Below are 17,758 nucleotides of genomic sequence, written 5' to 3'. Positions count from 1 at the left end.
TTTATCTAAATACTTCATGCTTTCGCTTTTATAAATAAATCCTCGAGATCATACAGACCAAACATTACCACATTGATTGAAATAGGAGTTCAATAGAATCGGGATAAGTATTAGTACATAGATATTCATAATCTTTTGAGGTAATAAACAATGTATTATTGTTATACATAACGCGCGTTTTGCACTGTTTGGAAATGAATTTATTTTTCTCCTTAATATTTAAGACTTTCTAATATTAACATAGTATTATGTTTGAAATCCATAAAACGTTTTTATATCCCTGACACAAAAGCGATACAATCAAACATATAATTATTATAATAAAGATATTGAAAATATTCCAGAATATTTCCTTTGGACTTTGATATTTTAGGGACGAATCCAATTAGCAGACTAGACTGCTGGACAGAGATTCCTCGGGAACATCAAGTGATATGTACAAAGCAATATATGGGTAATGGACCTCTATGGGAGTTGATACGTCTAGTTCTAAGATAATGGTACAATACGTGACATTTTCTTATACATCTAGTCCTAAACAAATTGTACAATACGTGACATTTTCTTATACATCTAGTCCTAAGATAATTGTACAATACTTTAAATTTCCTGACACATCTAGTCCAGAGATAATTGTACAATACGTGACACTTTCTGACACATCTATAGGTCTAAGATAATGGTGCAATACATGATTTTCTGACTCCTAAATAATGTAACCTCTAGTTTCTCCGTCATCAGGAGGATTTCCGGAGACGCTCACTGGAGAGTCTCCACGAGTCCATCATTGTCAGGAGTTCCTCCGTGGCTGGAGGTGATTTGAGCTGGTCATCCACACACTGGACCATACTGGCCGGAGTGCAGCCCACAGTGGCCTGCTTACAGATGTTCACAGCGCACACAAATCCGTCAGACTGGCGTACGAATCGTTGCTCTATATAGAATGCCTTCTCGTCCCAGTAGATAAACTAAAACACAAGCAAAATTATTTTAACTAAAACACAAACGATGTATTTAATTTGAAAACAAAAATCAGTAACAACGAATATGACTAGTAGATACCACGGACTGCAAAAATACATAAATTATACATTTCTACCCAAAAAGTGACTTCGCATTATCTTTAAAAATAGAACTAAAATGCTTGTTATCCACTGTGGGTTTTCATTTTGCTCCTCCTGTAAGTGAAATTAAAAATGATTGTGGTTGTTATTCAATAATCCACACATTATTTAAACACCACTTAATTAAACATTATTTCTAACCAGAACTAGCTTTGATGTATCACTAATATGTTTTGTCGACTAACTCCCCTTGGGTCCTAGTTGTGCATGTTGCATATTTGGACCGATTGGTCAAAAAATGCTTTTTATTGTTCCCCGGTAAAGTTTGTTACCGCTATTTTTCAGAAAGTATTGAAGGGATCTATCTCAAATTTCATAAGCAGGTTCCCCTAGGGTCCTACTGAGGGATCTCTCTCAAAAACTAAATTGGGCCCTAGTTTTGCGTATTGCATTTTGGGACTAATTGGTCAACAAGATGGCTGATAGGCCGCTATCTTGGAGTTCGATTGTTAAAGTTTCCATTGCTCTTTCAATCGCCAGACATAAATTAATCTTTGGTGGATACCAAGATCCCTCTGGAATCTCGTGATAGAGCTTATAGAGCTGGAAAATAAATTTTACAAACACCCATACATATCAAACATCAGATTAAGTAATTATGGCTTTAATCTCTCGTGTGTATGGTCAAAACAGCTCAATTCCCAAAAAATCCAATATTTGGCAATTAGGCAAAACGTGGGTACACGTATATATCGGCTTTCATTTTCTTCTTTGATAAAAAATAACATTTCAGCGGTGTAAACGTGGAAATTAAGACAGGCCTTTAGTATAAATTAAAAGTTATAACAAACAACATTTTGTAAAACGTTAAAAATATTAAGATGGAAAATAAAGAAATCACCCGGGAGACTATTTGATATCGCGTGAAGAGTACTAGTGAGCGCCGGAAGCGGATGTTGGTGGCGGCATTGGTGACATGAAACCTCTGGCCTATCGTCTTGACCACCTGACTTTCCAACCATAACTTAGTTTGTGCTAGGTCACACTCACGTAGGTAGCGTGAGTTGTTCATGTGGAACATGGCGTCCAGGTCGGTAGTCAGGACGATTCCTGTAAATAAAGTATCATTCAAGTTAGAAACGTCTCCATCCCTTACCCGTACGCGCGTGCGTGACATGAGGGCATACAATGTATGTGGATTAGACTTCGGTAAGAGATGCCAACATACTGTATGAACCTGTATGGACCTATAACACTGGTGTATGGTACCTCTCGAAATCTTCCTCACGTACATTGTATTAGGACAAGCCTTGATTAAAGTGAGAAAAATTTAACAGTCAAACAAACAGAAGATAACCGACAACCCACTTGTCAACGCTACAGGTACAATGTATACATACAGATGTATAATCTCATGTGTCATGCACGTACAGATCATACGCATCATACAGTTTATATATATACGCACTTTAAAGAGTGTTGGTATTTTACCGAAAACTCGTGCCATATGAACACCTTAAGACTTACATTGTGACACCATGATAAACTATCTTTGGACATGTAACATGATTACACCAAGAAAGCAGCACCAGAAACCAACGGTTGATTGCAGTACATACAAATGTATGAATTACTCTTACTTATCACTTGCTATACTGGTACATATACGTACGTGTAAAGTACAATCACAGGCGTTTGGCTATATAGACATTTTTCTCTCTGTATATATGTAATACTGTGTAATTACAGATATATATATATATATATATATCAAGGATTTATAAGTGAGAACGTCCATGATATATATATAGAGAGAGAAATTTCTATATATCCAGTAGAAAAACGCCTGTTAAACAATAAGTTTAGTCAAATGTGCAATGAAAAAAAACTATCAAAGTGTCAAAGAAGTAATATCAACGGGATTTCCAGATGACACAGGATCCCGTCAAACGTAAGTCTGTAGGATACGAATTAGTCCAATTCTAACCGTGTGGACAAAAACAAATAATTTTAGAGGCGATCTGCCCCCTTTATCAAGACACACAAAACGAACACGATTACACAATATGACACGAACAGTAACATGGAACAATGAAATAGGCAAATATTTAGCAGCACAATGGAACGCAATTACACATTTGATAAGTGGCAGCCGAAGGCCGGTATATCGCTAGGTATATGCTAGGTTTACACTATGTTCCCGGCGGCCACGGCAGCCCCGTTTGCCCGAAACGTAGTGCGCCGTGGAATTTTGGTTGTTTTTCTCTCGGTATTCAAGTTGAGCTAGGTCTTGCGAAGTTTTGCCACGGTCTTTTACGGATTACGTGGTGGACCGTGGATATAGGTGAAAGGACTGCTCAAGGAGGTTAAAGGTACACTAAGGTTTTCGTACGGTCTACCAAGGATACCGCTACGTTCTCTCTAGGACCTCTACGATCTGATAAGGTCTGCAACGTTTTGCACGTTTTGATCAATATCTTATACGTTTACCACGGTTCGCCAAGGCTTACTAGGGATGAAAGTCTGATGACGGACTCTTTGGAGCAGGTGTATGCCCAGAGTATTAAAGTTGAATGGAAATAATCAGAAATGAAACGATATCTATTGCCGAAAATTTCTGTAAAACACATCTTGATTCCAAAATGTATTAAAAGAAAAGAAAAATCTTAACTAGATTTGGTAAAAATATATCATTATCATATATTAAATGCATTGTATAGCAGCTAAGTAATAGGAGACAGTAGTTTAATATGGCAACGTGTTTCTATGCAGATCATTTTTATGTAATGGTTCTCACTTAATAGGCTTTTTCGTAAGAACAGCTTGGGTATAATTTGATGGTTAAAATGTGTTTGATAATGACTATTTCTAGTATTCATTAATAAAATACTCCATGAAGTACCAAATATGTACTAGACCAACCAATGGTACTCCATCATATATTACTTGCAACGTAAGACCGTAATATGACGCAATACGCCGTAGCGCGTCAGGCTTTCAACCGCTAAAAGCCGTGATGTGCCTTACCAGAACGCATCGAAACGGTGACCATCCACCTTGGCTTGCCGTGAAAATCGTGGCAAACCTAGATAAAACGGGACAAAGCGTACAGCCAGTCTGCATCAACCGCGATAAAACGTGTAAAAGCGCAACAGAATGATACAAAACTTGAAAGCACCGTGAGTTTCCGGGGAACGTGCTTGCTGCCCGTTCGACCACGGACCGTCTGCAAGTCCTGTTACGGCTTCGTACAGTCACGTTTTGTTGCGTCAATCCCGTTTTATTACGTCACGTTACGTTTACCATCCGTACCGTGGCTGCCGTGGCAAATTTTTTGACAGTTTAAAAATCTGGCACGGCATCCACGGTAATCACGACCGCTCACGTTTGTTTATCACGTCCTCATGCGTTGTTTCACGTTGTGTTGCGGTCACCACGTTTTGTCCACGGTGGCCTGAAACGGGGCTGCCGTGGCCGCCGGGAACATAGTGTAAACCTAGCATCTTTTGTAATCACTCGACAGTTTGCTTCAAGACAATGCGAGCTTTGGGGGAAATGGAACTTCAATTTTCGTAATAATAAAACTGATTTATTAATTGAGGGATGTAGCTGAAAGGGCGATCTAAGCGACGGATGAATATGAAATGCCGTCATATCATACAACGTCAAAGCGACTGCATTTTGGTGAAATATGTCTTATTAATAGTATACAACACATACAGCAATTTCAAGAAGTAAGAGAAGTTTGTGTCAATTACCAGGGGAGCAACAGCTCACCCTAGGGTAAAGACAAGCTACACGAGACCTTTGCACGTGCTTAACAATTGTATGACTCACGACAACAGTATCATAACGTTGGAGTAATAGTATTATAATGTCACGACAACAATGAAATGACGTCACAAAGACGGCGAAGACGACGATTCATTGCAGGTTACGTCATCCTCGCTTGCATAAGTAACTCGTATTCTTATATATGACAATGAGCTACATAGTCATATTGTTTTGCGAGACAATACTTTAATCTACTCTCATTTACGAGATATTCCTGACAGAAGATCAACTAGGCCTACTATTTGAAACAGACTCAAACATTTTGTTTAAATTTAAAATATGAATATACTCCAGCAGATAGAAAACAAAACAAATCAGAAATATCCTGATGCGTTAAAATAGGGGGCCGCGGTGGCCTAGTGGTTAGATGTTCCGACTTATTACCACAAGCCCTCTACCTCTGGGATGCGGTTCAAATCCCATGTGGGGCAGCTGCCAATTACTGACTGTCGGCGGTGGTTTTTCTCCGGGTACTCCAGCTTTCCTCCACCAACAAACCTGGTACGTCCTTACATGACCCTGGCTGTTAACTAGGACGTTAAACTAATAAAACCAAAAGAAGTTTAATATACATGCATCGCATAAAGATACGAAAAAGAATATCTACCCAACTTTACGCTTCAAAAGAAACTGTAACCAAAGGAAAACGAAATACAACAGTTTCCACTTTCTTAATGATTTGTTATTGGTGGAAGGCGACTAAAATCGAAGCCTAAAATTCGATAATACAGATTAAACGATTCTTAAAAAGTGTTCGTGGCATTGAATTTACAATTTTTCAAATTCACTTGATTAAAAAATAATGGACATAAACAACAAATAAACGAAAGAAAACTATAACAAACAAAAAATAATGCTATATTAATCACATGGAAGATGTGATGATAAAAAACAACAGAAGATTGAGTGGTAAATCTATAGGATGAAAGTACACTCAGACTTCTGTGTTATATCAACTAATCCGTATAATTCAATGCCGATGAAAACGCAACACTTTTTAATTGTTGATTTTTTCAATTTTTTTTTCATATCAAACAAATTAATAATGTAAAACTTTGAGCACCTTACCTATGTATTCAACAATGATTCGCATGACTGAACTTGCTCTCGGGCCGTGAAGCGGTCGATTGTTGAAAAAGTACCTTCTTCGCACGTGCACTCGGTATCAATGCGCGCTTGGTCTACCCATTACACGTGTACAGTCCTTGTGGATAGGAAGCCGTTTAGTTTGAAAAACGATGCCACGACTTACGGTTACCCAGCGTCACGAAGTTAGGGGTATGTTGGCAGGCGGACTTCCGCTGCGTGAAATTGCGCGTAGAATGGGATGTTCGCTTTCTACTATTGTGAGACTTTATCAGCGGTACGTTCAAACTGGTTCTCTGAATGATAGACCACGCCCTGGGAGGCAACGAATGATGTCGGATCGACAGGACCGTTACATCCGAGTCACCCATCTCCGTGACCGCTTCTAAACTGCCTCCCAAACGGCCAGAACAACGATAGGTATCAATGGAAGACGAATTTCGGTTTCTACTGTCCGTCGACGTTTGCGTAGCGACGGTTTGAAAGCCTGTGGACCCTTCCGTGGGAACATGTTGACACAACGTCGACGTCAAAATCGCCTGACGTTGACCCGGAGGCATCGACGTTGGCTCATGCGCCAATGGAGACGCGTACTGTTCACGGATAAATCCCACTTCCATCTCCGTAATAGTCATGGTAGAATTAGCATTTGGAGACGATGGGGAGAGCGTTACGTCGATTCGTGCGTCCGCGAATTCGAATGTGATCGTTGGGGTGTTGGCAGTGTCATGGTGTGGGGAGGGATATCCTTCGACCGCAGGACGCCTCTTGTTATCGTGGACGGTAATCTGACGGCACGGCGTTACATCGACGAAGTCCTACAAACTACCGTTGTACCGTTCTTTCGTAATCACCCAGACGTCGACATTCTACAGCAAGACAATGCTTGTGCGCACTTAGCAAGGTTGATCACAGACTTCTTTAATCAACAGAACATTCAAACACTGCCCTGGCCTGCCTTCTCCCCTGACCTCAGTCCGATTGAACACATGTGGGACCATTTAGGTCAAGCTGTGAAACGACGCCAGCCACAATCGCAAAATCGACGTGAACTTGAAATTGGCCTTCAGGAGGAGTGGGGGAACATTCAGCAAGTTAGAATTCAGCGTCTGGTTCGGTCCATGCCACGTAGGTGTCGTGCTTGTGTGGAGGCAAATGGTGGCCGCGTCAAATATTGAAAGTGTGAAAATGAATTTGGAGGGGGGGGGGGGGGTAGCGTTGAAACGTTTGTCTCATCCCCATTCACGGGCAATCTTTGACTAACTCACTGGTAGGAAACGACTCTCGAAATGTATACCTTTATAATGAAATAAAGACTTTTTCAGTATAATTTTTGTTACCATTAAATTTTGCATATTATAATAGTGTTGCGTATTCATCGGCGCACAGTATATCTTCAAAATTGACTTATAATGACGTAACGTAAAATGGTCGTAACTGTAGCCATAGTTGTACTTGGATACAGAAATTTACAACTTAACAGACTTGCTTTACCTATCTAAAAGATTGCAGTCATTATGTAGCAAACGATGCAAATCCATAGCTTTAGAAGGCATGCTAGAAGTAAAAGCACAAAACCAAAGAGACAATACGGATGACTTGCCAATAACCATTTTTGTTTGAAATCATTGAACGGTTTAAAATCAATCTAACAAAAGACATTAACGCATACGATAATCTGTAAAACTCAGGCTGGTCCTAGCATACACATATACAAGGTAATTTACAGAATAATCTTACCGTCTAATGTACAAGGATCCAGAACATTCTTCTTCACAAATTTTCGTTTGATGATAGAATAGATGACGACGATGATGAGGCGGGCGATATAACTGACATCGAACAGAAAGTAGAGGGTAAGGAGGCAGACGATGACAGCAAACATCTTACCTGGTCTTCCTTCACCTGTAGAAGTGACAAATAACTGGGAAATGAGCGAGCCAGCATTGTCATCAACTGGAAACTCAGCTCTTTAGCAAAATAACTATTCAGGTATATTATCTGCCAAATTAAAATCTGAATTAAGTTAAAATATCAAGGACAAAATCGAATAAAACACCACCCTAAAATTGGTAGAGGCTATAGATTGTGTATGGTATCTGTATTGAGGTATTCAGTTTTTTCATTATTATGTTTTTATACATAATGTGATTTTATACATTTATAGGGATAAAATGAGTCTATTTTGAATGTAATAAGAGCTGGATGTGCGTCTTCCTTCCGGCACAAGGCGGCTGATCGATGGTACAGGAGATCGTCTATAGCCCACGTTATCGTGTCTTCTTTCTAATTTCCTTATACAATAACTCGGGGAACATACCGTCATGGCATCCATTACAGCCTAACGTGTGGTGGAACTATTTAACACGATATATTCTCCAGAAAATTACAAGATGTCTTCGAACAAGGTTAACATGTGACTTGTTACAATGTGTATCCGCCTTTATCTGAGCCCCAATTAATGTCGTGCTCTTTTTGTTCTCTTGGAATAGAGCTGACAACCATCCACACATATATAAATACGGCTGATTTAATTCTAGGGTCTTTACATCCCTCTGAACTTTGAGAGGACTCCTATTGTTCAATTAAGTGTTCTTTTCTATTACCCTGACCCCTGTTGACATGTTTGTATTGGCCTGACCCCTGTTGACATGGTTGTATTGGCCTGACCCCTGTTGACATGGTTGTATTGGCCTGACCCCTGTTGACATGGTTGTATTGGCCTGACCCCTGTTGACATGGTTGTATTGGCCTGACCCCTGTTGACATGGTTGTATTGGCCTGACACCTGTTGACATGGTTGTATTGGCCTGACCCCTGTTGACATGGTTGTATTGGCCTGACACCTGTTGACATGGTTGTATTGGCCTGACCCCTGTTGACATGGTTGTATTGGCCTGACCCCTGTTGACATGGTTGTATTGGCCTGACCCCTGTTGACATGGTTGTATTGACCTGACCCCTGTTGACATGGTTGTATTGACCTGACACCTGTTGACATGGTTGTATTGGCCTGACACCTGTTGACATGGTTGTATTGACCTGACACCTGTTGACATGGTTGTATTGGCCTGACCCCTGTTGACATGGTTGTATTACCCTGACCCCTGTTGACATGGTTGTATTGGCCTGACCCCTGTTGACATGGTTGTATTACCCTGACCCCCTGTTGACGTGGTTGTATTGGCCTGACCCCTGTTGACATGGTTGTATTGGCCTGACCCCTGTTGACATGGTTGTATTGCCCTGACCCCTGTTGACGTGGTTGTATTGGCCTGACCCCTGTTGACATGGTTGTATTGGCCTGACCCCTGTTGACATGGTTGTATTGACCTGACCCCTGTTGACATGGTTGTATTGGCCTGACCCCTGTTGACTGGTTGTATTGGCCTGACCCCTGTTGACGTGGTTGTATTGGCCTGACCCCTGTTGACATGGTTGTATTGGCCTGACCCCTGTTGACGTGGTTGTATTGCCCTGACCCCTGTTGACATGGTTGTATTGGCCTGACCCCTGTTGACATGGTTGTATTGCCTGACCCCTGTTGACATGGTTGTATTGCCTGACCCCTGTTGACATGGTTGTATTGGCCTGACCCCTGTTGACATGGTTGTATTGGCCTGACCCCTGTTGACATGGTTGTATTGGCCTGACCCCTGTTGACATGGTTGTATTGGCCTGACCCCTGTTGACATGGTTGTATTGGCCTGACCCCTGTTGACATGGTTGTATTGGCCTGACCCCTGTTGACATGGTTGTATTGGCCTGACCCCTGTTGACATGGTTGTATTGGCCTGACCCCTGTTGACATGGTTGTATTGCCCTGACCCCTGTTGACATGGTTGTATTGGCCTGACCCCTGTTGACATGGTTGTATTGGCCTGACACCTGTTGACATGGTTGTATTGCCTTGGCCCCTGTTGACGTGGTTGTATTGCCTTGGCCCCTGTTGACATGGTTGTATTGTCTTGGCCCCTGTTGACGTGGTTGTATTGCCTTGGCCCCTGTTGACATGGTTGTATTGCTCTGACCCCTGTTGACATGGTTGTATTGGCCTGACACCTGTTGACATGTTTGTATTGGCCTAACCCCTGTTGACATGGTTGTATTGCCCTGACCCCTGTTGACATGGTTGTATTGCCCTGACCCCTGTTGACATGGTTGTATTGCCCTGACCCCTGTTGACATGGTTGTATTGGCCTAACCCCTGTTGACATGGTTGTATTGACCTGACCCCTGTTGACATGTTTGTATTGGACTGACCACTGTTGACATGGTTGTATTTGCCTGACCCCTGTTGACATGGTTGTATTGGCCTGACCCCTATTGACATGTTTGTATTGCACTGACCCCTGTTGACATGGTTATATTGGCCTGACCCCTGTTGACATGGTTGTATTGACCTGACCCCTGTTGACATGTTTGTATTGCACTGACCCCTGTTGACATGGTTGTATTAGCCTGACCCCTGTTGACATGGTTGTATTGCCCTGACCCCTGTTGACATGGTTGTATTACCCTGACCCCTGTTGACATGGTTGTATTGCCCTGACCCCTGTTGACATTTTTATGACTGTTTGTATTACCCTGACCCCTGTTGACATGGTTGTATTGCCCTGACCCCTGTTGACATGGTTGTATTGGCCTGACCCCTGTTGACATGGTTGTATTGCCCTGACCCCTGTTGACATGTTTGTATTGCCCTGACCCCTGTTGACATGGTTGTATTGGCCTGACCCCTGTTGACATGGTTGTATTGGCCTGACCCCTGTTGACATGGTTGTATTGACCTGACCCCTGTTGACATGTTTGTATTGCCCTGACCCCTGTTGACATGGTTGTATTACCCTGACCCCTGTTGACATGGTAGTATTACCCTGACCCCTGTTGACATGGTTGTATTGCCCTGACCCCTGTTGACATGGTAGTATTGCCCTGACCCCTGTTGACATGTTTGTATTGGCCTGACCCCTGTTGACATAGTTGTATTACCCTGACCCCTGTTGACATGGTAGTATTACCCTGACCCCTGTTGACATGGTTGTATTGGCCTGACCCCTGTTGACATGTTTGTATTGGCCTGACCCCTGTTGACATAGTTGTATTACCCTGACCCCTGTTGACATGGTAGTATTACCCTGACCCCTGTTGACATGGTTGTATTGGCCTGACCCCTGTTGACATGTTTGTATTGGCCTGACCCCTGTTGACATGGTTGTATTGACCTGACCCCTGTTGACATGGTTGTATTGGCCTGACCCCTGTTGACATGGTTGTATTGCCCTGACCCCTGTTGACATGGTTGTATTGCCCTGACCCCTGTTGACATGGTTGTATTGGCCTGACCCCTGTTGACATGTTTGTATTGGCCTGACCCCTGTTGACATGTTTGTATTGGCCTGACCCCTGTTGACATGGTAGTATTGCCTGACCCGTAATGTTATGTTAAATGTGAAGATTCAATTGGCTGTTTTACCGTCTGGCGCAGCGATAGTCAAATAATGCTAGTTAGTTATGATGACGGCAGGAATCATAATACGACCTGCATTATGAAAATTAACATTGATTTGCATTTAATTGTTCAGAAGATGATGACATGTTGTATTTAATGGCAAGCTATTAACTTTTGCGATTCTACAAAATCATCTCTCGTTTTACATTCCAATTCTAAAAATTAAAAGCTATTTCAGATAGGTAGTGGGTCTTTAAAATTTAAATGGTTGAAATCTTTAATATTTGCACTTTTAAGATCTAGGCCTACAGTAGGCCTACAGAAGTAGTTAGGTGGCTACACTTTTAAGATCTAGGCCTACAGTAGGCCTACAGAAGTAGTTAGGTGGCTACACTTTTAAGATCTAGGCCTACAGTAGGCCTACAGAAGTAGTTAGGTGGCTACACTTTTAAGATCTAGGCCTACAGTAGGCCTACAGAAGTAGTTAGGTGGCTACACTTTTAAGATCTAGGCCTACAGTAGGCCTACAGAAGTAGTTAGGTGGCTACACTTTTAAGATCTAGGCCTACAGTAGGCCTACAGAAGTAGTTAGGTGGCTACACTTTTAAGATCTAGGCCTACAGTAGGCCTACAGAAGTAGTAGTTAGGTGGCTACACTTTTAAGATCTAGGCCTACAGTAGGCCTACAGTAGGCCTACAGAAGTAGTTAGGTGGCTACACTTTTAAGATCTAGGCCTACAGTAGGCCTACAGAAGTAGTTAGGTGGCTACATCTTCTTAGGAAAAAAGAAGGTCCAGAATATTTTCTTGTACGAAGACCTCTGTTAAAAGATACCCAAGTTCATGAGTAAATGAAACTGGATTTTCAAAGTAGTTTCATTGAGTCAAACTTCAGTAAGAATTGAAATATTACATCATATCCTTCAGTTTGATGAAGTATTGTTTATTCCAATCTTTTGCTGTGCTGGATTGTGTCCTTGGTAACAATTAACCATATCCTCCCTGAGGATGGCATGTGCCCATTAAATAATACTGATTATCAGAATGTTTTCCTTCCTACGACATTGTTTCCTCGGTCTTTGTTTGATGGTCACCTTTTGCTGTGTTGTATATCATTGTTTATCTATGTATCGTGTCTTTGGTAGATGATATATTTTTGTTGTTGACTAAGAGTGTATAAACGTATATGACTAATGATAATATTGTCACCATTCTCATGTCCTATTAAGTAGGCATGTAATCATTTATCTCTTTGTCGTTTACAAAAAAAAAAAAAACACAAAAAAAAAAACAAGTAACAAATCATCTCCATTGTTTTATTTGATTGTTGCAGTTTATTTTTAACCACTTGTTATTGAAAACACTTAAGCAACAGCATGTCCATTAGATACAGGTAATTACACAGATTACCCACAATCACTTGGAGGCATCAAGTCATTCATCCTGTACCACTCTCATCATCAGTAGGTTTAATATTCTTCAAAATAATACAAAAACTTCTAGAGAGTTGATAAAGTTCTGACAAAATATAACTATGGCACACTTGTGGGTTTGATTTTAATGCTCTTAACAGTCTGATATATCATATAGGCGGTGTATTGTCAGGGGGAACATATTTTCACAATTTTATATTATACTATAATGGCAAAAATATTGATCCACTAAATATTGAAAAACATTTGTATTACAAAAATGTATATATATTTCATAGATCAGATTATGAAAATTTAAAACGTCTAAGATGAAATTTTCTAATTTTAAGTTAAAAACCACAGAAATTTTAATCAGAGTAAATAGCCGGCTATGTGGTATCTTTTCAGGTACAGGAACAGAAAGGAATGTTTATATATAGTAACAATGTTGCCCTATTATACTGGTAAACACCTACCATACAGGTAGGTCAAGGATACTTAACCTTTTAAAGGTGAAGTCTGTATATGTACAGCCAAAACAACAACGAAAGAAACAAAAATAAATTGTTAGTCTTTAACAAGCTTAAAGTACGGCTATATACAAATGTATAACAAAAATCTGCGCTTTGATTTCAAAGAAAGTCTGAAGTCGTAACAAAAAACAACTTTTTCACAAAAAGTCTCAAAATTCTTTATGCTTTTCTGTCACAAAAAGTCTTATTTAAAAGAAATCTCCCAAAAAGTATGCAGTCATACTAAAAGTCCTGTACTGATAACAAAATAAGTATTCTTCACAAAACTAACTGGAAAATTAAGGATGCTGTTTGATCCATTAAATAAAATGCATTGTAGAGTTTACTTTTAAAGATGACTTCAATGAATAATTGAAAATGAACAACTTGGTAGATGTGATGTATTTTTCTGCACTTTAAGTACACTTGTAATAACTGGTAATGCCCTATGTATGTCAGACTGCCCTCCTCAATGTTGTCAAGGAAAGGTAATTCTATCAGAAATCTCAAGTTCCCCAAAGCAAACTCGATTTGCTGTCTTCTACTTCAAGAACAACTTCCAATCACTCAATTAGTAGTTTTTGTGCTTCTGGAAAGACTCTTCAATGAAGCTTGAATATCTTCAGTGGAGAGCACAAATCGAGTTGACCTCTTGGAGTATGGATTGATTGATTAATGACATATAGTATATGGCTGATCAACAAAAATGTTACTTCATTCTGTATTTGGATAGTACAGAGTTATCTGCCCTTTTGGTAGGTATTGATTGTTGTGATGTCATGTTTGCAAGCATAACATAGTACTTTTCAGAGAGGAAAAACAAAAACAAAACAATGATGTAATAATGGATACCTACCCCCAGGGGAGGTAGCTCTGTAATACATTGTATGCAGACAGAATAATGATAGATGGATATGCCAACCAAACTTAAAAGTGTTAAAAATGTCCTTTTTTTCAGAATATTTATTTTGGACACCAATTAATTAGATCGTACCCACATGCACATATGACGATTCACTGGATCATTCCTATCAGATACACTATCAACGCTGTTACACATTGAGGTTTTGATTTCTTCAAAAATTTACAGGAACATGAAAATACACAATAAAATCATTGGAACCTATTTGTGATTTAGACTTCCCTATGAAAGTGTATGATGTTTTTAATCAACAGAGTGATTCTATTACTGACAAATGTAAAGTGACACAGGATATATTGTTGGTACATAACTGAATTATTCATTAATGTTCAACAGAAAAAACAATTTGTTCTTTAAGAACCAACACACCTAAAGAATTAATTCCATCCTAGTTTTCCCCAAAGAGAGGCCCACAGCACAAACCTTCAACTTATCCAAAAATTTAAGTTTATTTTAAAATATGGTACAAAGTAAGGGCCAACAAAAAACTTTTTGAAGTGCGTTCACTATAACAATGTTCAATTATGCAAGATAAAGTTGACCACAGGAATGTAACCTTTCAGTAAACTATTTTAATAATATGTTCTAAAATTAGAAATTGAGCTAGGTCAGATGTGGTTTAACAATTTCAGCAACAGAGTTTGAGAGACAAAATGTCCTACAAACATTGTTGAATTATATTTAGTTGAAGGACTGATATTTACAATGTAATGTGACTTTCTGTTGGTAATAAACGGTATATTTTACAGAATGGCCTGAAGCTGACAGATGCGTTTTTAAAGTAAAATCTAGAATTCATTCATGGATCAATGTGCGATGCATTGCGTCCATTAGAGCTTCCTTCTGCTGTGAGGATACTGTAAACTTCATTCCCCAGGAGACAACTTTCTCAGCAAACTGGTGTTTCTCTGTGACGCTGAGGAAGGCACTCTTACCACTGACTTCTAGTATGTGCTTCACCGATTCCAAAGGGTTAGGGAATGGCATCTGTAACGAAAATAGGTCAACAAAGTCACATGTGTATATCTATAGTAATTCAAAATTGAATGCTGACGAATTTACAAAAGAACAAAATAGCAAATTGAACTAAGCAAGTTACGAAATATGCAGTGAGTATTTTCAAAGATTTCTGCCTGGAAAATTGTATTTAGGTGCCTCCGACCAGCACATTTCTAAATGTTATACCTGGTTGCACTCGTTTCAATAAATAATTATTGGTGATGGTACATAATTGTGTGTCTTATAATTTTTTTCAATTCGTTATATACTAAAAACATTATTAGCTTCTTTTGAGGGCACTATGGTCTTATAGTGTTGTCTTGTGATGGCATAGTACCCGAGCCGGAGTATAGACCCGAAGGCTCGGGTATTATGCCATCACAAGACAACACTATAAGACCATATATATATATATAGTGCCCTCAAAAGAAGGCAATAATATATAAGTAAAATAATATTTAAATAGGCCAATAAGTAAATAATATGAAACCCTAGTAATACTGTTTAACTGGTTATTTACAAGGCCAAAATTTTCACCATTTTAACAAAAAAAGAGAAAATCAAATTTTAGCAGTTTTCTCAATATTTTGCATGATTTTATCAATATCCTATGAAATCATGAAAATACCACTCAGCTAGAAAAGTTATATTCAATTAATATTTCAGTGGTACCATGTTTGAAAGTGAGGCTAACTATGGAAAGGCCAAGCTAATCAGAAGCGTTGACCTGTGTGGAAGCCAACCCTTACACCTACCTGTAAGGCGTCAGGGCCTCTCTTCAACTCTCGCATCACATATTCCTGTTCATCCTTGAGGATAGCCATGGTAACGTAGGGCATGGAGTATTTCTGGTCAGCAGCTGTGTTGTACCATTCATCCGGAACATTGATATACTTGGCTGGATTGACAATGCTGGTGATCTTCCCTCTCCCATGGTGGCCATGGTGCTCTACACCGTGATGTGAGTGAGAGTGAGGTTCGTCCTCCCATAGAACCTTACGTGACTTTGTGAGCCACTCACATGATGAACAGATACTAAATGCACTGTCAGAGGAAGGGTCAAGGTCAAGGTCAAGTGAACCTAAATGTTCGTGAAGTGGCAAATTAACGTCAGCAGCACCACTATCTATAGAAATAGAGCGTGAAAAACCAGCACTGCCATGGAACGGACAAGTGACACTCCCAGTGGTACTCTGCCTCTCAACCACAGGTTCACTGTTGTGGCGCCTCTTTGGCGATCCTATGTCAGATCTCGGAGGCTCCGGAGATAGTGGAGCGGCCCCTGCAGTATCTGATAGAGTGCGACTACTGATAACACTGTCAGCACTTGAATGTGTGTCACCATGTCCGTCTCGTACTGCGGCCATTTCACCGATGGCTAAAGCCTCATTCTGACCGCCAGGAAGGGTACTAGGTTTCTGGGCTAGTAAGAGTTGGGATATGGCTTTGTGGATGTAGCCGAGTGTCTCTGTCAGGGCGAACCTCTTCCCCTGTAGGTCCCATAGAAGGCCCCGCGCCAGGTGGGATAACAGGGGCAGGGTCAGATGGTACGTCGGAGCCTCATTCTGACAGGCATCAAATGCTGTATCGGAATTCTTGTCTTTGAAAGTATCTGAACACTTTTTATCAATATCTTGTTTTTTATCTACAGAACTTTCCTTAGCTCCTTTGTTAATACAGCCTTGACCTTGAGCAACTTCCTTTCCATCAGGCTGTGAAGAGTCAGGTTCCTCATGACCTTGACCGGTCGAGGCTGCTGGGGATTTCTCACCACTTTCATTAGGTGATGTGTCATCACTTTGAGCAGTTTTATCACATTTTTCACTAGGTGGATGCGAAGGCAACGAAGGTAATTTATCGGTTAGACCGTCTGCTGTACAGTTAGATATGTCCTCAGCAGTATTGCTTTTGTTCTCATTATTTTCACTGGGATTTCCATTACTATCACAGATTTCCGCTCTTCCTGACTCACAATCGGTCTTCGTCTGGTCTGGGGAGGCTACAACCTCCGCTGAACTTTGACCCCCAGACTGAGGCGAGGTTTGCTTCACTGTAGAATCAGACACGACCACCTTTTCATCTAGTTTGTCTGTTTTACAGAGTTTTTCTCGGAGGAAGTTTAATATGACAAGGTAGTAATACGCTCTCAAACAGTCAAGTTCCCGACAGCGTAAATATGCTGTCGATACATTATCGTCTTCCCTGATCTCCGACATGTATCGTTTGATAGTGTGAACTTTGGAGGCACCGTCCACATTGCTCTGGTTATCCATACTGATCACGACTCTCATCGCTGTCACCTCCTGTTGTAACTTCAGAAAGTACTTTGGCCCTGGAAAAATAAATAACATTGCTGTATTGAAAACTAGAAATAATAACATTGATGCATTGAAAACTAGAAATAATAACATTGATGTATTGAAAACTAGAAATGTCTATAAAACATAAATTTTCCAAACAAAAGGAAAACAGGATGGG

At 40.2% G+C, this 17,758-nt stretch overlaps 2 protein-coding genes across 3 annotated transcripts in view; both read right to left on the bottom strand.

Moving 5' to 3' along the window:
• Positions 1-149: 149 nt before the first annotated feature.
• On the bottom strand, positions 150-2,483 carry LOC138327334 (protein THEM6-like). Its single transcript, XM_069273352.1, has 2 exons — positions 1,966-2,483; positions 150-968 (listed from the first exon to the last, which is right to left on the bottom strand). Exons 1-2 carry the CDS (start codon positions 2,356-2,358, stop codon positions 738-740), a joined length of 624 nt encoding a protein of 207 aa, XP_069129453.1. The 5' UTR covers positions 2,359-2,483; the 3' UTR covers positions 150-737.
• A 10,253-nt stretch (positions 2,484-12,736) lies between these two features.
• The window catches only part of LOC138327331 (gem-associated protein 5-like), a 252,249-nt gene continuing 247,227 nt past the window's right edge, over positions 12,737-17,758 (bottom strand). For both annotated transcript variants that reach the window (XM_069273348.1, XM_069273349.1), the window contains exons 26-27: positions 16,036-17,612; positions 12,737-15,268 (exon numbers count right to left, since the gene is read on the bottom strand). In XM_069273348.1, coding sequence (XP_069129449.1) covers positions 15,077-15,268; positions 16,036-17,612 — 1,769 coding nt within the window. In that variant the 3' untranslated portion in view covers positions 12,737-15,076. The remainder of the gene's footprint in view (positions 15,269-16,035; positions 17,613-17,758) is intronic.

The sequence above is a fragment of the Argopecten irradians genome, chromosome 7 (genome assembly GCF_041381155.1).
Source record: "Argopecten irradians isolate NY chromosome 7, Ai_NY, whole genome shotgun sequence".
Taxonomy (NCBI): Eukaryota; Metazoa; Mollusca; class Bivalvia; order Pectinida; family Pectinidae; genus Argopecten; species Argopecten irradians.
The sequence above is the reverse complement of the archived record's forward strand: the minus strand, read 5'-3'. Positions and strand labels throughout refer to the sequence as shown.

Bases quoted from the DNA above. Each gene is read 5' to 3' on its own strand.
- LOC138327334 (XM_069273352.1), bottom strand. From the start codon at position 2,358: ATGTACGTGAGGAAGATTTCGAGAGGTACCATACACCAGTGTTATAGG. The intron at 969-1,965 runs GTGATTTCTTTA...CTTGTGTTTTAG, and splicing joins GATATCAAATAGTCTCCCGG to TTTATCTACTGGGACGAGAA.